We start from the raw sequence: 22,242 nt of genomic DNA, 5'->3' as shown, positions 1-22,242 counted from the left end.
GCAGTGTCTGGCACAAAATAGTTGTGCAGTAAATATAATGGCTGTTTTTTTCTTTTTAAGGATTAGTAAGTAATATGAATTTAAAGGAGAATAAACAGAAACAGAGGAAAAATTAATTTTGCGAGTCAGCTAGAAAATTTATGGAGTTTATAATATCAACAATGGTGAGATTGGGGCAAGCATATTTAGTAACACCTGTATATTAAGGGGACAGGACATGGTGTGAAACCCAGATAAAATCTGGAAATTTTTTAAAGAAGACAGAGTAAGGCATTTCACAAAAGATTTTTAAGTGAACATGGAATAAGTGGAGTCTTTAGAGAAATTTGGAATACAACTGACAACTTTGAATATGAAAGAATACTTTGGAAAAATAAAATTTTGATGTTCTAAATATTGATAAAGCATTTGGCTCTTTCCATTAACTACCCATGGAAACACTTTACATGGGTAAAGTATTTTCAAACAAAAAATGTATGTAAGTTTCATAGCATATTATAGCATTTGGCCAATGACAAAATAAAATTGTTTTAAACTAAGCTTTTTGGTTATAAAGGAAATATATATTTATGGAGGAAAATACAGAACACATTTAAAAGCAAATAAACCAACTCCCCTACTCATATACACATATACACTGTTATCTTCTTCATGAAAGCTTCTGCTCATATTTTGTTACCTTTCAATTGAGTTTTTGTTAATTGCATAGTAAAATGAAAATTACAGAGCCGAATTAATAGCAGTAACAGGAGCCCCTTTAGAAAAAGGTTCCCTTGGAAGTGTGTGGTGCTGCCTTTTCAAAATTATTTCAACAAAGCATTGAATAGGATGGGAAATTATCCAAGTAGGCGAAGCTCTGAGCTGTCTGTTGGTGAGTTTCATAGGTATGCTATCCAAATCCCACGACCTTCTTTCCTTTTGGAGGAGACGTAAGTACTCACTAAAACATCCAAGTCAGCCTCACGTTCATCCAAGGATCCAGGCTTGGGCATCTTCCCATTTAGGGTTGCTTCATGCTCTCCCACAGCTCACTGGAAACTACGGTCAGCCAGGGACTATGTGCTGACAGTAGATCCCAGATCTACCCAGATCCTTTGTGAGTAACTGTGATGCCTTAAAAATCTCAGCCAAGGCTTCCAGCAAATGAACAGTGGAGGCAAAGCTTCTCACACTTCAAAAGTGTTTTTGTTTAAGTGTCACCTCCTCAGAAAAGCCTTCCCAGATTACCTTATCTAAAGAAGCACTGGCCACTTCCATCCCTTTATTTACTTTATCTTTTAATTTATGTGTCTCGCTTACTAGGCTGTAGCTTCCATTAGGGCAGTGATTTTGGTTTTTTTCCACTGCTGAGGACCCAGTTCCTAGCCTGGTGCCTGGCACAATCATGGGCACTTGATTAATACTGAACAAGTGACTGAGAGAATGAAGATTGAACCAAGATGTGATGTTCACATGCCTTTTCATCCCGGAGAGAAATAACCCTCTCTGTGTGCACACTGCTTGCTTGGCAGGTGAGAGACTCTGCTCAATCGTTCTTGACGGTGCATGTGCCCCTGTACGTGTCCTACATCTACGTGACAGCCCCCAGGGGCTGGGCCTCCTTGGAGCACCACACCGAGATGGAGTTTTCCTTCTTCTATGACACTGTTCTCTGGAGAACAGGTATACCCACTGACATCTTAACGAGTCTTACCTTATGCTCAAGCAAGATTAAAAGAAAAAAAAAAAAAGTAGTGACTTTTAACAGTGGCTGCATTCCTCATCCAGTTATCCTATGTGCAGTCAAAGGAGAGCCAGGTAAAGTCTAAAAAGTATATAGATCTGTGGTACCTGAAAAAGAATGATGTTGATATATGTTGATGCTGGAAGGCCTCCAGCATCACGATACATTCAGTCCAGAGAGCGAGGGGCCCAGAGTAGAGGGCGGCAAGTGACAGATACGTCCTATACTGCCCGTTAGGGGGTTCACACGAGTGTGTGTTCTTTGGAATATAGTCATGTTCATTTTCTCCTAGGTAAAAATGGTGTAATTCCTGTTGTTTAAGGAGCAAAGGGTCTTGAAATCAGATGCACGGACATGGAAAAATATATCAAGAATAACCTGGGTCATTTTATTCATTTGGCATCGAGTTTGCTCTTTTGTTGCATTGTTAAAAGTAGGGATTTTAACCCTACTTTTACTTCAAAGACTGCAATGCTGAATTTTTAAAATGACCTTCCCCTCAGGCTTGTCTCTGTTATGGCTTTCTTTGAGAGGAGCCCTCACCCCGCCAGGGCCTGGCTTGGTGACAAGCCTTCAGCTAGGAACTCACACCTCTCTTGTGAGACCCACCTTCTCCCACTGCTGCCCCATGAATGTCCCCTAAAACTCCATGAGTCTCTCCTCCACTCACTCCAATCACTGAGTTGATTTTTGCTTTTTCCCCATTTTCAGTGTCCTATACTTCAAACACAACCCCAAGCTCATTTCCTCTTATTTTATTGTTCCCATTCTTCCTCTCTCCCTCCCTGGTGGTGATTTACTTGATCTAAAGCAGAGTTACTTGATCTGAGGAGATTTCTTTAGATAGGGTTTCACTTCTAGCAATGGAAAATACAGTCCTTCTTTCTGTTAATGGTTTAAGCTCAAATCATTTATTTGCTTTATATTTCTCATAGGAAAAAAACTTCAGGGAGTTTTCACACTCTGGGTCAGATAATTCCTTGAGCTTGGGGTTTTTTAAATTTTATTTTTTCCCCTCCTTTTGTTACCCTTTAGTTTTTGGCCATACTGAACTCAATGGGTATCGTGATTGCAATTGCCCATATTAAAGCCACATTTGACCCATGTTATGCCATGTATAGCTGGCCTTCTACAAGCTAACCTTTAATTTTCCATTGCTTTCAATATGAAATGTAGCCACCAGGACATTGGCTATGGTTCTGTTAAGTACTGAAAGGTGTCCTGGTGAGGGAAAGAAAATACAGTATGAAGCAGTTGTGCTGTAACCACATCCTGGTGCAAAGTTAATAGTAAGAAGTTTTAGGGACCATTTTTTTCTGAGCTCTGGGCTGGGACCCTGCATCTGGGCTAAGTGGCATCTTCAGGTATAAAGAGACTATGTCAAGAGAATAGAATTGTAAGAAAAGAACCAAGTAGAATGAGCTGTCTTACAATGTTAACTGGCACATGTCTCTAAATACTCCATGTTCACACAAATATGTAAATTTGTCCTAAGTTACATTCAAGTGAGCATGCAGCTCTACTTAGAAGTGTCACTGGGATAAGTCGCATATAGGCTACTGCCTGGGAGACCTTCTCCAAGCCCTCACTTGGATGTCTTGTGTACGGTTGCCTTCCCAGGAATCCAGACGGACAGTGTGCTCTCTGCCAGACTTCAGATAATAAGAATCTACATTCGAGAGGATGGCCGTCTGGTCATTGAATTCAAGACCCACGCCAAATTCAGAGGTAATATCAGTGCCATTTTTTTCCTCAAGTTTTTTATTACTAAGAAACATTCAAATACCGAGAAGAGTTGAAAGAATAGGACAATGAAGAACAAAGTCAACAATTATTAACATTTTGCTCTGTGTGTGTTGTACACACACATGCGTGCGTTCCCATTGTTTTGGTCACACCATGTGAAGACAGGTTGCAGGCTTCATGCCAAGTTACCCTAAACACTTCAGTAGACATCTCCTTAAACAAGGACCTTCTCTTACATGTCGCAACAGCATTACCATAGCCAAGATATTTCACACTGATCCAATGATATCTAGTCCCTATTCGTATTCCCTCTATTGTCTCACAAATGTCTTTTCTACTTGTTTTTATGTTTGTTTATATTTACTTTGCATCTGTTTATATAAATGGAAGGTGAATCTAATCAAGATTCATATGTTACAATTTGGCAGTTATACCTCTTTAGTCTCTTTCAGTGTAGAATAGTCTCCTTACTTTTAATTATTCATGACACTGCATTACTGTAGTTTTAAAGAGTGGAAGTGTCTTGCTGAGTAACTCTGATCTTTTTAATGATGTTTACGATAGCCTCCTTCCACCAAGGACTTGAGCGGCCCTAAATGTGAGGGGTTTTTTAATCTGAAATTGATATTTCTATTTATAAACTACTGAGATCTTTCTGCCTCCAAGAGACACGTTGGTTGGAATTCAGAGCTAAGTGTGTTCAAGGTTCATTGTCACATAAGGACTCATATTATTGTGAATATGCTCATTAGCATCATTTCTACAAAGCATAGTCATATTGTTTATAAATGTATAGGACCATAATGGCCATCATGAGTAAGGTGATGGGCTGGAATAAGAGGCCATGCTGTCCCAACCTGTGTGGAATATATTCTCAGAGGCAAGTGGGTAGGAATAACCTTGTTTTATAGCAGAATATTAATTCAGTTCTAAGGCTTTTATAGGGGATTCACCACAAGCACGATAAAACTTACAAATAAGTGTGTGTGTGTTTCCCCTTGAAATAGGACAGTTCGTGATCGAGCACCACACCCTCCCTGATGTGAAATCATTCATATTGACTCCAGACCATCTCGGAGGAATTGAATTTGACCTGCAGCTCCTATGGAGTGCTCAGACTTTTGATTCTCCTTACCAACTCTGGAGAGCCACAAGCTCTTATAACAGGTGAATACAAGATGGAGTTCAGGGGTAAATCTGAAATGTTCTCAGTTTCTTTAAGGGCTTTTCTTCAAAAGCTGGGTTTCTATTTTAAAATGGAGATAGAAACAACCCTTTGGCATAGAGAGAAAGAAACAGATGTAGCTCAGATCAGCTTCTGATGTGTAAAGCGGGAAGTGCTCACCTCCCACTGGCCAGAACTTAGTCACATGGCACATCTACCTGCAAAGGAAGCTGGGAAATGTGTCCAACTAAAAGCTTAGTATAATAAAGACATTTCATTCCAGTTACCACAACCAGTGCAAAATCCAGGATCTCTGGTTATCAGGTTCAGATGTCACACCTTATGGTCCAGTGTCCTATAAAATAAATAGCAAGATTTAGTCCTCTCCCACACCCAATATAGAGGTAGAATGAGGATTGGATAAAAACAGTAAAACATCCCATTTGTAAAACGGGAGAATAGGGCAAACAAAATGAAAACTTTTACCATGAAAAGGATAATGGAGTCTATTGTAAATATTGTTAACCCCATTTTATAGATCACGAAATTAGAACCATATTTAGCATGAAAACCTTATTCTTTACAGTTAAGAAGCGGCAAATTGTCTTAAGAATCATTTTCAAAAAGATTTTTTTAGTTACAAATGTTTGGTCTTATATCAAGTATTTTTTGTGTATACTGATTCCTTTGAAATCAATATATAATAAAATAATCATTAAGGGCTGTGTTTCCTAGAACCTCATGAGATTGTGCATGTACTTGTCCCAATTTATAGGCAGAGAAAAGGTCCTCTTTAAATCCACCGCTGACTCCCCACCACTTACCAAATGAAGTCCAGCTCTTTGAGCGAGACACACATCCTCCCCTCTAGCCTCACCTCAAACCCATCCTTCTAACCACATTAAACATCGCCCCAGCCCTTGAATCCACCAGCTCATCCATACCTCTGTACCTTTGCAATTCCGCTGTCCTTCCTGCTCTTTTCCTCTGGCAAATCTCAAAGTCCTCTGAGCTCCAGCTAAAATGCTGACCCCTCTGTGACACCTTCCCTGACTTCCCATACAGTGCTAGAAGCTCCTCCTCCTTGTTCACACATTGTTCCAGCTTCTACTGTAACACAGCTCAATATATTTATAGTCCCATTTCCACTAGATTGTGAGCTTCCCAAGGGTAAAAGGCATGCCTGCTTGATCTAGAAGCCCCAGAACTGCAGGTTTTAGCACATGGTCAGTCCTGAATAAACATCCTTTAGTAGCTAACATTTGAGCTAAGGAGGTAAAATCCATAGATAAACGGCAAAGTGACAGACAACACCAAGTGTTCTTTGCTGTGTGCGCTGGGAGCCGTGCAGAGCCCTGACCACAGCTGCTCAGCGAGGGGAGCTCAGGCCCGGCACGGGCTGGAGAGCTGTCCAAGGCTTCTGGGGGAGGCAGGGCAACTGGTGGGAAATGTCTAGTTTTCAGAAAGGAGGGGAGAAGAACTACAGGATTAAAAACCTGCATCCAGGACTGTGTGTGGCATATTTACAGGGATAGTCAGGAAGTCGACCTAACTCATATTTAAGGATGGGAAAACATAGGACTGCAGCCTGGGGAGACCATGCCATTTGTCCTGCATTCATGTGTTCAACAAATATTTATTGAGCTTTTACTATGTGTCAGGGAAGGTTCTGGGCAGTTGGAATACATCAGTGGAACAAATAAAGATCTCTGCACGCAGCAGTGGATATGATGAATGAGTATAGTATCACATGTTAGAAGGTGATGAGTGCTATGGAAAAATAAAAGGTCGTGAGCAGGGTAAGGGGAATCAGGAGTGGAGGGACATTGTAGTGTTGGTTAGGATGTTCAGAGTAGGCCTCATTAAGAAGGAACATTCAAGCAAGACTTGAAGGTGGTGCTAGAGTTAACTATGCAGAGTACCGGGGAAGGGGTTCCTGGCAAATTTCCTGGGGTGTCAGAATCCTGGCATGCTCAGGGAACAGCAAGGAGGCTTGTGTGGCTGGAGTGGAGTGAATGAGGCGGAGGGTAATACGCAGGAAGGAGTTGGGTGTCGGGCCTCCGTGGGACCTTCTAGGCCAGTGTGCGGGCTTTGTCTTTCACTCTAGTGTAACAGGAGCCACTGCAGGGTTTGAGGGGAGGAACAACAGGATCTGGCCTGACTTTTGGAAAGCAAGGGTCAGGCATGGGCACTTCTGCCTGATTAACTATTTCTATTAATTAAGAGTTAGTATTCACGTTATACAGGTCAATTTTTGTATAATTCAAAGATAGTATACAAGATCTCATTTCCTGCTGGTCCAAGCTTTGGAGAAAGATAAGGATCATGTGAGAAAACTACAGACATACAGACACACAAGCTTTTGGGGCATGAAGGGGTTTAGAAACTAAGCCCTGAAAGTTCGCCAGGTTTGTCTAAAATCATACAACCGTGGCAGAGGCAAAGCAAGAGTAGGGTTAGACTATCTTCCCGTTTCCAGCCTGTGCCATTCCACTAAATTGAACACAGGCTGTGTCCTAAAAATGTTATGTACTTGTTTGTTTATGTTTACCAAATCTTTGCTATCACTTTACTAATAAACAGATACAAATAATACAAAAGAAATGGTCAAAGATGAACACAGAGGATGTGAGAACTGTTCACGATCACAATAGTTAGAATTAGGATTCACGGCCCTGAGCACCTCATTCAATGGATGGCAGCCTCCCAGGGCCCTTGAAGAATCTTCCTGAAGCTTCTGGCTGTCTGGCTGCCTTCCAGGCAAACTGCCAGGGCTGGGCTGCTACCAATGACAAGTGTGGGAAGTGAAGTAGGTGAGGGTACAAAGGCTCCACGCTTTCAGGTTCATGACCTACAGAGTCCCGTGCCCCACCATAAACATGGAAATTCCCAGCAGGTCATCTCCGAGGAGGAGTGATTTTGTTCTTCAACTTCGTTTAAAGGGATGAAGCTGTAGAGTTTGGGAGCGAAGCCTTGAAACTGAATGCTAATGAATGAGGGTGGGGCGTTCTCTGGAGTGGGGTCCTTTAACCCTGAGGCCTTTGCCACCTGTTCAATCAGAGCAGCAGCAGACAACACGGTCACATCTCAATAAATAAAAGCTTTTGTAGTGGAGAATGTGTAACAGGGTGTCAGTCAACAAGAAACACTAAACAGAAATTGTCAAGTAAGTTTCATGGGAATCTAAAGGAAATCTAGTTCTGTTTTGCCTTCCCCGGAGCCTTTCAGATTTTTATCAACAGTGTGCCTTTCTCAGCATTTCTCATGAAAAGGACTTGACTGAGTGAAAGGAGCTCTACTTAACACCTCTGGATAGTACTCTAAAGGTTAAAACAATCAGTGATGAATTCCTGAAACTTGTGTTTGCAGACTCATAAAGTTCTTGGTCGGAAGCTGAACACGAATATCATCCGAAAGCCGTTTAATGAAGTGTGTTTGTGGGTAAGTAAATAATCTATAAATTGGTGCCTCTAACGACAGTCTGCCTGCGTGTTTCCAGGAAGGACTACTCCGGGGAGTACACCATCTACCTGATCCCTTGCACTGTGCAGCCCACTCAGCCTTGGGTGGACCCAGGAGAAAAGCCTTTGGCCTGCACCGCACACGCCCCAGAAAGGTAGGGAAAGACAGTTGAGCCTCACTATTGCAAACTTACCTACTCGCTAACATTTATTTGTATTTGACCTCAAAACCAGTTTTCGTGGTGCCATTCCGATCATTCCTTGCCATGCAGAGTGGCGAAATAGCGAGTCGTCTGACCCACATTCCCAGCTCAGATCGAGCAAGACAACACTCTGCCTTCTCATACTGTAAACAAGTGTTCTTTTTGCAGTCTGTTTAGTGCCATGTTTTTCGAATTTTTGTGCTTTGTGTTGGTGGTTTTGCTGTTTAAAATAGCTCCGCAGCATAGTGCCAAAGTGCTGTCTAGTTTCCTAAGTACAAGAAGGTGGTGACGAGCTAGATGGATTGTTAGATAAGCTTCATTCAAGCATGAATTTCAGTGCTGTTGCCATGAGTTCTATGTGAATGAATCAACAATGTATATCAAATAAGGTGTCTTTAAACAGAAGCATGCATAAAACAGGGTTAGGTATTGATCACTGGTTGAAAATGTTGTGACCAGAGGCTGCAGGAACTCGGCCCTGTATTTCCCTCAGGAGCAAATGGTTCACTGTTCACTCATTCAGTGTTCATTGCAACGTTATAGAATGTAACTACTGCGGATAACAAGAATCAACTGTCCATCAGCCCATCCCCACCTCTGACCTGAGACTGTCCATGTTGTGCCAATGTTCACTCATTCAGCCAGTGTTTATTCAGCTCTTATCGTGCACTTGGCTCTGGCCTCGGCATGGAGACTAGAGGAGAGGATTAAAAGTCACCTCTGCTCTCAGGCAGTGTATAGTCTAGTGCCACCTTTCTAGGAGCTGAGCAAAGTGAATAGAAAACATTTTAGAGGAAAGATGCTGAAGACAGAATCTGACATTATCATTAAGAGAAGATAGTTTGGAATGCGACTTTCAAACTAATAGTCTGAGACGTGGCCATTGGATTTGGCAATGGGGAAGCGGTTGATGATCTTGACAAAGGGCAGGTTCGGTGGACTGAGGGGGATGAAGCCTGATTGGAGTGGGTTCAAGAGAGGGAGGCAAGAATGTGGAGACAAGAGGGAACAACAATGCTTAAGGAATTTTATTATAATGGATGTCAGATAGAGGGGCATTAGCGGGAAACAGGTGACAGGTCAAAGGAGGTTTAATTTGTTTGTGTTCTAGGGTGCAAAATATTTCAGGATGTTTGTATGCTGGTGGGAATAACCCTATTGGTCTGTTAGGGGAAATGTGACAATGCAGGGTGAAGAGGGAAGATCCGCAGAGCCAAGTCCTTGAGTAGGGCAGGGGATAGACCTGGGACATGAGGGGAAGGGCCGACCTTAGCCAGAAGCACAGAGAGCCCATCCACTGAAAGAGGAAGGCAAAAGCACGAGCTGGAAGTGAGCAACAATGAGCTTTGAGAAGAGAGGAGGAAGTGAAACAGAGCCGCCTCAGAAAGTGGGAAAGTAAGCACGGTAGGGTTATAGTCGGCAGCAGATCGGCAGTGCTGAGGGCCCCACTGAATTGCTTTTAATATTATTGATGTAAGATGAATAGCACACATTTAAAGTATATACAATTTGATCAATTTTGACATACGTGTACACTCGTGAAACCACCACAATTAAGATAGGGAATATATCTGTTTCCTTCAAAGGTTTCCTCATGGCCCTTTGTTATCCCTCCCTCCCATCTCACCCCAGCCCACCCCTCCCCTCCAGGTGTCCACTGATCTTTGTGTCACTACAGATTACTTTGCATTTTCTGCTAATTTATATACATGGCATCACACAGCATTCTTTCTCTCTAACTGCTTTTGGTCAACACGATTATTTTGACTCATTCATATTGTTGTGTATATCAGTAGTTTGTTCCTGTTATTGCTGAGTTGTATTCCATGGTATGGACACACTAAATTTGTTTATCAAATCGGTCAGTTGATGGACATTTGGGTTGTTTCCAATTTGGGCTATTATAAATAAAGCTGCTATGAACATACATAGACAAGCCTTTATATGGACACATGGTTTCTGTTTTCTTGTGTAAATACCTAGGAATGGAGTGGCCAGATCCTATGGCAGATGTATGTTTAACTTCTTGAAAAAGTGTCGCACCGTTTCCCAGTGTTTATAAATGTGTAACTGTGTGTGTACATTCCCACCATGAGCATATTAGTGTTCCAGGTCCTCTGCATCCTGGTAAACATGGTCACTGAGGGTCTGGTGTGGTTGGAGAATTAATGAGTGAGATTAAAAGAAGAGGTGAGCTGGGAAGATAGGAGGTGGTAGTTAGAGAGTGAAGTGTTTGAAAATGAGTTTTCTTGGAGGAGGTGCCTAGTGTGCTGGTGGAGGGTAGGTGGCTGCAGTGGGGAGGAGAACTCGCTCTTTGGAAGTGAAGACATCAAGGAACTGAGAGGCTGGGGGAGTAGAAGGTTCATCCGTGCAGATGTTGCAGTCACGGAGACTGAGGGCAGGAGCAGTGCTGGAGAGCCCGTAGTCAGCCAAATGTGGGAAGGATGGTGACCAGGAAAATGGCAGTTGGTTGCAGAAAGGAAGAATAGAGGGCAAATCGTCTGGAGAGAATTGCTGGGGAATTTTTATTCATGTAATAAATTTTTTAAATTATGAAATACTTTAGATACCCAGAAGACCATATATCGTGGATATATAAAACCTCAAGAACATTACCTAGCTGCAATGAATTGGGTATCCCTCGGGCTATGATACTGATGATAAGTGAATATAATAACTACCACTGTTGTTAGTGACCATGTATGGAGTGCAGACTATGTGCTTACTCTGTACTAAGCTCTTAACATTCAATCTGTATTACAATGACCCCCCACAAATTGGTACTGTTATCTCCATTTTATAACTAATGAAACTGGGAGTCAAAGAAAACAAAGAAATAGAACGTTACCGCTACCGTTTAAACACCCTCAGTGCCCCTTTCAGCGGTACTCTCCCCAACTCTCCACTAAGCTAACCACTAGCACGATATTTGTACTTATCACCCCTTGTTTTGGTTTTTGGTTCACCTCATATTTACTTCTACATGGTTTTGCATGTTTTTGAACTTTATATAAAAATTGCATACTGCGTGAATTCTCTCTGCAGCTTTTTTTTTCCCTCAGTGAATCACTTGTTGATTCATAAGTGAAATCAACATTTATGTTGATCCATGTAGCTGCAGTTTGTTTTTCACTGCATTAAAGTCGTCTTCATAGGAAGAGTCCACAGTTTATTTGACCACGCTATTTGGTTTATAATCCCAGATCCTCTCTATTACAAACAATACTCTATGTGTCTCTTAGTTACATGTGTGAGAAGAGTTTCTCCAGGGTAGGTGCTGGATTTTTTTTTTTTTTTTTTTTAAGAGGAGAGAGGAACAAAGGTTTGAAATGGCAAAAAGGAGCAAAAACGGCATTAACCCCTTCTCCAGTCCCAGTGCTGTGTGGGTGTGGAAGTCTGCAGGGTGAAGAGTATTGTTGGAGTGTACTGAGGCCTCAGGGTTGATATTCAGGGAGATCCTTACCTATGGGTTCCCTGTTATTCCCAGGGTGACTTTCCCCCTTGGGCCTAATTTAGCTTTTGATCATCTCCATATCTTTCAATATGGCTCCATATGGACGCAGTAGACGTACAACACAGCAAATAATCAAGCCTGACTGGAAATTCAGACTTAATTCAGAAGAATTGTGTCTCCCATTGTGCCTATTTTTGTGAGCCTGTCATACGTATCACCTTATAAATCATCATTATCATCATCTCAAGTCCTCTGTTCATTCTCTTTAATCAATACGTGTTTATCAAGTGTCTTATGTCCTGGAACTGTGTGGATTCTGGTAATAAATACCAACGTCAACAAGAAAAACCTGTTTCCCTGAGTCAGATGATCGAACTCTTGGTACGATTAATGGTTATATCAGAGCTGCTGAAGCGTGGTCAGCCTTGGCTTGTGTGGGTTTCTCCTACAGCCCAAGTTCCTCCTACACCTCCGCCCTCTCAAATCTACCCCCTGGAGCAGCTTAAAAGTTAAAGTTAAAAGTTAAAAGTTAAAAGTAGGGAATGATCAGATGGACTTGATTGGAAGAATAAAGCATTCAGATCATCACTTGTGCATTATTCTTTAGCAAACGTGTGTTAGGAGCTTGGCCAGCATGGCGGGTACAGTGGGGAGCGGACAGGTGTGGACTATGACGCTCTGGAACCCATAATGGGTGAAGCAGACTTTGATCACACATTTAAATAGAACAGCAAACCACAGTAAGCACTATGAAAGAAAAGTGCACAGTGTGATGAGAACAAATGATAAGGGACCTGACCCAGCCCGGGAGGGAAGAAAAAAGAGGGTAAGCTTCCTAGAGAAAGTGGTGCTTGAGTTGAGGTCTGAAGAACAAGAGTTCACTAGGCAAAGGACGGTGGCAGAGGAAGAAGGAGTGTTCCAGCAGAAGGTCCAGCAAGGCCAAAGTCAGGAAACTTTAAATTCGTTACCGCTAACCTCAAATCGGCCCTCAGGGCTTTCCAGAATGAGAGGGCCAGGAAAAGCAAAGAGTGTTGTAGAGTCTCAAGACCAATTAGATTATTCCTGCTCCAAAGAGCGGACGAACCTCATAAGGACCTGAACTAAATAAAGACTCTCGCCTGCAGGCGTCTCTTTATTCAGTAAACATGTAGTACCTACAACAAAGTACTGTTCACAATCCTGAGAAGGGTGGGAAAGGGAGGGCAGCTCAAATGGCAAATGCAAAGTCGACCCTGCTCTCAAGAAGCTCTTGTTTTTCCCACATTTAGATTCCTGATACCCATTGCGTTCCAGCAGACCAACCGGCCCGTCCCTGTTGTGTACTCGCTCAATACTGAATTTCAGCTCTGCAACAATGAGAAGGTGTTCCTGATGGACCCCAACACATCTGATATGTCACTGGCGGAAATGGATTACAAAGGGGCCTTCTCCAAAGGTAAGTCATTCCCTTCACCCGCAGACAGAGACTCCGCTGGACTTGAGAAGCTTTCGGATAGGTCGTTGGACTAGCATCTCTGCTCGTTGGCTTTCAGTCAACGCTCCAGGGAAGATTCCCCCAGCGTTGGTTCCAGGGCAGCCAAGGTTTAGTCAAGGAACAGACCCATATTCTTCCTTCAAGCTATTTCAAAATAAGCTCACATTCTTGGTGCGATAATGATCAGCAGTGAGATACTGTGGAAAAGCACTGGTCTGAGTAGTAAGAACACTGGGGTTTCCAACCAGATTCTAACCCATTGTCTGACTTTGGGTAAACTGCTTCATCTCTCAGTTCCTCAGAGAGACTGCAGTATGACCGCACTGCCTGGCAGCCTCAAAGCTATGCCAAATCATACATGTCCTCTCCAGCAGGCTTTCTCTACTTGAAATGGTTCCTCTGTCCCCTCCCTGTCCCAAACATGGTTCCCTTGACTTTCTTCTCCTTTGGGTCTCTATCTAAATGTTAACCTCCCCATAGAGACTTGCCTTGGTTGCACCACTCAATCTAATATAAGCCTTCGTATTTGTCACTTTCACAGAATGCTGTTCATTTTTTATAGTACTTATCACAATTTTTAATATTACAATATATGTATTTCTTTCCTTATTTATTGCCTATCTCTACCACTAGACTGTAAGTTCCATTAGAACAGAGATTGTGATCAAATGCCAAATTTGCACGCCATACCACCAATGCCAAGGTGCTCAATAAATATTTGTTGAATGAATTAATAATAAATGAATCAATCTTCTGCCTTTTCTCTCAGTTATCTCTTCTGCATTTCTCTTACTTTTAATCTTCTGCTCACATCTGTGTTTTTTTTCTCTCATCCTAAAAACACATCCCGTAAGAGAAAAAGAAAACCTCTCATCCCTACCTCTCCCTCAAACTTCAGCCCATGTTCTCCTTTTCTTTTCTCTGAGAAGCTTCCTGAAGGAGTGGTGAGCACACACTGTCCTCATGGCCATTCTTTCCAGTCACTCATCCGTCCATCTGCTGCAGGCTGGGTTTGTCCCACCACGGCACAGAATCTTCTCCTGTCCATGACACCAAACCTATGGATTTTGACACCTTTTTCCTGTTTGGTTTCCTTTGCACCAGCCTCAGCTGACACCATCTTACCTCTCTGACCACTTCTCACTCTCCAGCCTTGGGTCTCCATCCTCTGCCCCGTCCGTGTTGCTGTCTCCATGTTCCATGCTTGACTCTCACTTCTGTTCTCACTTCAGTGCTACTCCGGTCATCCCCATGGCTTGCCTCATCCCTTTACCCTGAACTCTTCCTAAGCTCCTACTACTCCACAACCATCCCACAAAAATTAACCCTGTCCCTGGTCCCTCCTGAGCTTCCACATGCGGACCCGAACTGCCAAACCTCTCCAAGTGGATGTCGTTCAGACACCTAGAGACGTCTAGAACTGGACTTATCTCCCCCCAGACATGTTCCTCTCACATCCACTGCCCCGCTGACTGCATCGCCATACTCCAGGTGGCCCAGCCAAAGACCTCAGGGCTATCCTCTGCTTCTGCCTTGCCTCCTGTATCCCATCTATCATAAGATGAATGGTTCCAACTCCTAGACGCTTCTTGAGTGCATCCCCTTGCCTCACTGCTATATTTTGGATACCTATTTCTTGCTAGAGCGTTAAAATAACTCCCTACCTGTGATTCTGGTCTCTTTGTCTTCATTCTCCATGTTTCTAAAGCCCAGGTGCGTTGACATTAAGCCCCCGTTTAAAACCTTCTGGCGTTCCCTATTACTCCTATACTCAAGTCCAGAATCCTCACACCATTAATCAACCTTCCCGGGAGTCTCTCCTGCCAGAGCGCTCCCAACGCCCTCCACCCCAATCACTGGCCTACCCAGTGCCATAGTAAGTGCTCGGGATGAACATCTGCAGCCAGACGAATTTGTGCTCAAATCCTCCTCCCCACGTGTCACAGATATGAAACGCTGGACAAGTTATTTAAAATAGGGATAATAATTGAACCTATCTCTTAGGCTCTTGGGAGGATTAAATAAGATACTGTAGGTAAAGAACTTGATGCCCTAGCAGGAACTAAGGAAAAGTACCTACACCGGGGCTGATACCTTTCCAGCATTCCGTATTTTGTACATGGACTTGCTTTTGCCTAGATTGCTCTCCCCAGCCTCTCCCACCCGCCTCAAATGCTCTATCTGACAAATGCCTACTCATCGTTCAGGATACTGCCCAATGTCATCTCTTCTTTAAATCCTTCCATACCTTTCCTCAAGCAGATTTTTTTGCTCAGCTATATGCTTATTTGATGTTACGTGCCTTCCTCTGTTGTACGTGACAGTATCGTGTGGAAGATAATAGTGTGGGTTTTTCGAGACAAAGCACTTTGAATCTCACCCTCACCACTTACTAACTCTGTGACCTTGAACAAGTCACTTAACCACTCAATTTCCTCATCTGTAAAATCGTGAGCACTACATGAGTTCTTCCATGGGAAGGACTTAGTACAGTACCTAGCAAATGGTATGAGTTCGATAAATGTCAGCTATTATTAGCAATTGCTTTGCTTTTATTTCTGCCCTCTCATCTGTGTCTCACGCACCTTCATATCCCCTGCACGTAACAGAGTGCTTGCCCTACCCTAAATGCTTAAGTAATGTTTACTGATTAAAAGAAGCTATACATGAATGAATGTGTATTTTAGAGGCACCTGGACCCCACAGCTCTTCATAGAAAGGTACTTTTGACTCTATAGGAGCATGTTAAATCCTTCCTATCCTTGACACTATTTTTCTCTTTAATCTTAAAGTCTGACCTAATTAATGCCTTGCAATCTTTTCAGGTCAAATCCTTTATGGCCGAGTACTTTGGAATCCAGAACAAAACCTTAATTCTGCTTACAAACTCCAGCTGGAGAAGGTCTATCTTTGTACTGGCAAGGATGGCTACGTGCCTTTCTTTGATCCCACGGGGACAATCTACAATGAAGGGCCACAGTATGGATGCATTCAGCCAAACAAACACCTAAAACACAGATTCCTGCTGCTGGTATGCTAACTGTTAGTGTTAAAGGGCTGACACACGAGTAGATTTCCTCAGCCATTGGTTTTGCCTGAAGCAGATAGAACCCCACTCTTGATGGTTTTCTACAGATATTGTTGTTGTTACTTCTATCCGCTTAATGTTAGTATTGAGTTGGCCAAAAAGTTCGTTCGATCTTATGAAAGAACCCGAACGATCTTTTGGCTAACTCGATACATATTACCAAATGTGAAGGTTTGGTGGGTAACAAGACAAGCTGTTACTGATGTTCTAGGAAGAGGAAAGTCTAAGCCAGTGTTTCTCAAAAGTGTGTCCCAGACACCCCTGAACATCCCCAATATTCTTTCAGGGCGTCCACAAGGTCAAAACTACTTTCATAATGATATGATGATGCTTGCCTTTTTCTTACTCAGTCCCTCATGAGTGCCGAGAGTACGAAGGTTTTATTGATATGGAGTCAGATTCCACATTGTGACTAATCTTTAGAAAAAATACCACTTGTTGAGTTTTGATTTAGTATCAAAAAAGAATATCCATAATTATCTGAAAAAGTTATTCAAACATTTCTCTGTCTTCCAACTACATAGCTTATGTGAGGCCAGATTCTTCATATACTTCAGCCAAAACAACGTGTCACAACAGATTGAATACAGAAGCAATTGTGAGAATCTAGTTCTTTAACAGAGATTTGCAAAAATGTAAAACAGTGCCAGCTCTCTTTTTGGGAGGTGGGTGTGAATACAGACATTTTCACTAAAAAATATGTTACTTATGTTAACATGTAGTGAGTTTCTCATTTCTATTTTAAAATGAATTAGTAAATACATTTTTTCATTTTTTAAAAAATTGTTAATTGTAACATAATTACGGTGTTAATTTTAATACAGTAAATATTGATAGATATCAATCACATAAGATGAAAGCTTTGGGGGGATGTCCTTAATTTTTATGTTCTGAGGCCAAATAGCTTGAGAATTGTTGGTATAGGCCCTCTCACCCATTGGGTTTTTTTTTTTTTTTTTTAATAATCTTTATGCTTTTTTTTTAATTTATTTATTTATTTATTTATTTATTTATTTTTGGCTGTGTTGGGTCTTCGTTTCTGTGTGAGGGCTTTCTCTAGTTGTGGCAAGTGGGGGCCACTCTTCATCGCGGTGCACAGGCCTCTCACTATCGCGGCCTCTCTTCTTGCGGAGCACAGGCTCCAGGCGCGCAGGCTCAGTAATTGTGGCTCACGGGCCTAGTTGCTCCGCGGCATGTGGGATCTTCCCAGACCAGGGCTCGAACCCGTGTCCCCTGCATTGGCAGGCAGATTCTCAACCACTGCGCCACCAGGGAAGCCCACCCATTGGGTTTTGAGATCACAGAGGCCACCAAGTGTCCTCCCTTGAAGAGGGCAGTCAGTGCCCAGAGGCAGCGGTCAACTTAAGGAGAGGGCTCCTGCAGCATGTACCCTCCTGACCCGACCCGAAGGAGGAGTGGAGAGTACCTTTCTCCTCCCAGTGACTACCACCTGCCAGTTCAGTGGTTCCGTCTTTCTAAATCTTGCGTTTCTTTTTTCTGAAATCCTAGGACCGCAGTCAGCCAGAGGTAACGGACAAGTACTTCCACGACGTGCCCTTTGAAGCCCACTTTGCTTCTGAGTTGCCTGATTTCCACGTGGTCAGTAGCATGCCAGGCGTGGATGGATTTACTCTGAAGGTGGACGCACTCTATAAGGTGAGTGTGGTGAGAAGAATAGAAGCACAGGATCAAGGTCACTTTAAAGGTTACAAAAAGGAGGGTGACATCATCTCTTTGATGTCAGTTTCTTTTTATAGCATTCTTACTGGCAGGCAGGTCTTTTTTTTTTTTTTTTTTTAATTCTAGTTTTTTTTTTTAAACCATTTACCGTTTTGTTTTGTTTTTAATAGCTACTTTATTTATTTATTTATTTATTTATTTATTTTTGGCTGTGTTGGGTCTTCGTTTTCGTGCGAGGGCTTTCTCTAGTTGCGGCAAGCGGGGGCCACTCTTCATCGCGGTGCGGGGGCCGCTCTTCATCGCGGTGCGCGGGCCTTTCACTATCGCGGCCTCTCCCGTTGTGGGGCACAGGCTCCAGACGCGCAGCCTCAGTAGTTGTGGCTCACGGGCCCAGTTGCTCCGCGGCATGTGGGATCCTCCCAGACCAGGGCTCGAACCTGTGTCCCCTGCATTAGCAGGCAGACTCTCAACCACTGCGCCACCAGCGAAGGCCTGGCAGGTTTTTTTTTATTGTTGTTAAGCTCAACATTCATCCAAAACTTTACCGTCTATCCAATAGACCAATAAAATTCTTTAATTTGCATATAGTCACTTGTCATGGCTCTTTGCTGCACCAGCTGATTTTCACAGGCATGTGGAAATATTTAACAAACTCATAAATACAATTCAGTAATTTAGAATGGCAAGAATTACTAGTATTTGATAAGCAAAAATACTCTAAGTCCCAGTAATAAACATAAACTTCCAAGATCAAATTCCACTCTTCTCTGTCTCCAAATAGTAAGCCATGACCTTGGATTTCAGAACTATTATCACTCTTCAGAAGTTATTTCAAAATCATGGAGGGTTTCCATAGGGGCAGATGAGAGGGAAATAAAATACTTGATGACATAACTCAGGGGAGGATCCAAGAAGTGTTAAGATTTAGCAGATTTTTGTCAAGTATCTGTGTATTATGCACAGAGTAGGTGTTTAGTGACTATTTGTTGAATGACTCTATTTTAGCTAAAGTGCATCAATAAATAGTAAATTGGCATAGAAAACAATAAAAGGTACTGGGAATAAATGTGATTATGAATACTATTACTCCACTGCTATCAATAAAGGCCAACACATCATGAGTGATGACTTCGCTAAAGAAACTCTGAAAGATAAATTCTTAGGCCTATTCCATGCACAGGTAGTGAAACTGAAAAAAAAATGTGAATATCTGACCCAAGATCACCTTAATGTGGAAATAAAACAGAACCCCAAAATATTCGGTTCAGTTCTCTATTCACAGACACCAACCATGGCTAATGCTTTTCTTTTTTTTTCCTTTTTCTTTTTTTTTTTTTTACTTCATCAGAACCTTTATTTATTCTGCTACAGTTACAGTGGCATATTTACTAATCCTTAAATGCACCATGCATAGTCTTACCTCAACATTTTTCTTAAAGGGTGCCAGTTATGGTCTGATTTATTCCATGACTTTAAAAGCAAGAGATTCTTTAGTGGATCAGTTTCCTTTCTTTGTTTTAATTGAAACACATTTGATGTACCATATTATGTTCGTTTCAGGTGGACTCCAGTGGCAAGAATTACTTGCAGTGATTTGACATTTGCATACGTTATGAAATGATCGATGTGATAAGTCTAGTAACCATCTGTCCCCATACAAGGCTGTTACGGTATTATTGGCCATATTCCATATGCTGTGTATTACATCCCCTGGCTTATTTATTTGGTAACTGGAGGTTTGTACCTCTTAAGCCCCTTCACATATCACAGTGCGCCCCACACCCTCCTCCCTCTGGCGACTACCCATTTGTTCTCTGCATCTATGAGACTGTTTTCATTTTGTTTTGTTTGCTTGTTTTGTTTTTCAGATTCCACAAATAAGTGAAATCATATGGTATTAGTCTTTCTCTGTCTAATTTATTTAACTTAGTGTAATGCTTTCTAGGTCCATCCATGTTGTCACAAATGGCAAGATTCTTTTTTATGGCTGCATGGTATATATATATATATATATACACACACACACACACACACCATCTTCTTTTTCCATTCACCTATTGATGGACACTTAGGTTGTTTCCATATCTTGGCTACTGTAAGTGATGCTGCTTTGAACGCTGGTGTGGCTAATGCTTTTCTTGAAACCGTTTATCTATTGGGGCTTGTGGTGGGCAGTTGTCTTTCCATTGCCTTTCCTCAGAGGTGGTCTGTGGGCAGCAATGACATGTTCGCTTTGTCTCGCCATCTCCTCCTCCTGCAGGTGGAAGCCGGACACCAGTGGTATCTCCAGGTGATCTACATCATTGGACCTGACACCGTCTCAGGTCCCAGGGTCCAGCGCTCTCTCACGGCCCCTCTGAGGCGCAACCGAAGGGACCTGGTGGACCCCAGTGGCTGGCTGACCCTTGACGAATCCCTCATCTATGACAATGAAGGGGACCAAGTCAAGAATGGCACCAATATGAAGTCCCTGAATCTGGAGATGGAAGAGCCAGCTGTAGCTGCTTCTCTATCCCAAACCGGGGCGTCTATCAGCAGCGCCCTTGCTGCCATCATGCTCCTACTTCTGGTGTTTCTGGTGGCTTGTTTCATCACCAGGAAATGCCAGAAACAGAGGAAGAAGCCGCCCACAGGGGACATTTTGGAGGAATACCCTCTGAATACCAAGGTGGATGTGCCCAAGAGGGGCCCAGACAGGGTGGAGAAGAACGTGGACAGACAGTACTGCACCGTGCGGAATGTCAACGTACTCGGCGAAACCGAGGGCGCTTATGTGTTCAAAGGTGCTAAAGTAAAAAAACTGAATCTGGAAGTCAGAGTTCACAACAATTTGCAAGACGGAACAGAAGTTTAATGGAGGAGATCCATGAGTACTTTTTTTCTAAAATCATTTCTATAAAACGGGGGAAAATACTGGTATTTTTATAATCTTGCCAATTGAAAAGGGAAAACTATAGCTTTGCGTGGCGGAGGCACACATCACATGCATCAACTCACAGCTGAGCTACCTCATTAAACAAAGAACCACTGAGACCCCAGAGGATGGAAGTAGTTCTTTCCGTGGATCCCATTAACCGTGTCAGCAGCGACAAATTGTTCCTTGTGTAAGGCTGATCTTAGAAAGCCAGTGCCTGGTGTTAGGACAGGAGTGAGCTCCACAGCTGGTGGAGCTCCGAGGGCTGGGGGTGTACCAGGCAGGTCTCAGAGGGAGAGAGACAGGGATGCAGGGCCTTTGGTCTCCTCCCCCCACTCCAGCTCCCTGCTGCTTGAGATTTTCCTGGGCCTCTGCACAGCAGAGTTCACGTTGCTGGCGCCCAGGTTCTGCTCAGAATTCTTGCTAATCGGCACCTGTGTGTCTGCTCATGTGTCCACTTGACAACCTGCCCTCCATGGCTTCTGATTGTACCTTGCATCACCAGCCCTTTTCACCTGGGAGTTCAAAGTGCTCTGGACCCGAGCATTTCTCCACAACTCAAGGGAGAAACCTCGGCCTCGCCTGTCAGGCATCAGGCACAGCGGAACCCTCCTTATGGTTGTGGGGGGGGGGGGACTGAAACCTGGGGAAAGGAGGGACCTGGCAGGCGCCTCAGAGAACATCGGTGATGCCCTGCACCCTAGGCCCAGGGGGATGTCCTTGTGCCCGGCTGGTTTACACTGCAGCCAGGACACATCCAGACATCCTGCCTGACAAAGGATGCCACCAGGCAAGATTGCTGCACTGTGGCCTTTTTATTCAGCATTGCTGTGGATGCTTGAAACACCTACCACAGTTCCTGCTACCCCAGGCTTTTCCCAGTCCAATAACAGACAAGCCGTGTGCTTTGCTAGCTGTGGGGTTTTTATTTGGTTAGGGTTGCAGAAAAGTCAGAGATTCATTTGAATAAAGCAAATTAGGAGAAAGCTCAGGCCGGAGCGAAATCAGAGTTAATGGATGCCAACTAGTAGTCGTAGCAGAAAAGTACTAGTACTCACAGTAGAAAAGTACTAGTACTCACAGTAGAAAAGTACTGGTACTCACAGCAGATAAAGTACCGGTACTCACAGTAGAAAAGTACTAGTACTCCCAGCAGATAAAGTACTGGTACAGCAGATAAAGTACTAGTACAGCAGATAAAGGCACCGTTCCTGGTACAGTGTTTCAGGGATTTCTCTTTTGGGGGTTCTTGTTTTGGTAGCTCAGGCACTTATTTTATCATATCAGCACATGACAAGGCCAGGAACACATGGCTTTAAAATGATTCAGTGTTC

General features: G+C 43.0%; 1 protein-coding gene across 1 annotated transcript in view; it reads left to right on the top strand.

The window, feature by feature from the left end:
* Positions 1 to 21,406, top strand: part of FRAS1 (Fraser extracellular matrix complex subunit 1) — a 440,782-nt gene extending 419,376 nt beyond the window's left edge. Inside the window, exons 67-74 of the mRNA XM_068542136.1 lie at positions 1,512 to 1,662; positions 3,344 to 3,451; positions 4,477 to 4,636; positions 8,134 to 8,250; positions 13,021 to 13,187; positions 16,052 to 16,257; positions 17,824 to 17,970; positions 20,255 to 21,406. Of these exons, the coding sequence (XP_068398237.1) occupies positions 1,512 to 1,662; positions 3,344 to 3,451; positions 4,477 to 4,636; positions 8,134 to 8,250; positions 13,021 to 13,187; positions 16,052 to 16,257; positions 17,824 to 17,970; positions 20,255 to 20,848 (1,650 nt within the window). The 3' untranslated portion in view covers positions 20,849 to 21,406. The remainder of the gene's footprint in view (positions 1 to 1,511; positions 1,663 to 3,343; positions 3,452 to 4,476; positions 4,637 to 8,133; positions 8,251 to 13,020; positions 13,188 to 16,051; positions 16,258 to 17,823; positions 17,971 to 20,254) is intronic.
* Positions 21,407 to 22,242: the final 836 nt, after the last annotated feature.

This window comes from Eschrichtius robustus, chromosome 4, assembly GCF_028021215.1.
Source record: "Eschrichtius robustus isolate mEscRob2 chromosome 4, mEscRob2.pri, whole genome shotgun sequence".
Taxonomy (NCBI): Eukaryota; Metazoa; Chordata; class Mammalia; order Artiodactyla; family Eschrichtiidae; genus Eschrichtius; species Eschrichtius robustus.
This window is presented reverse-complemented; position numbering and strand designations above follow the sequence as displayed.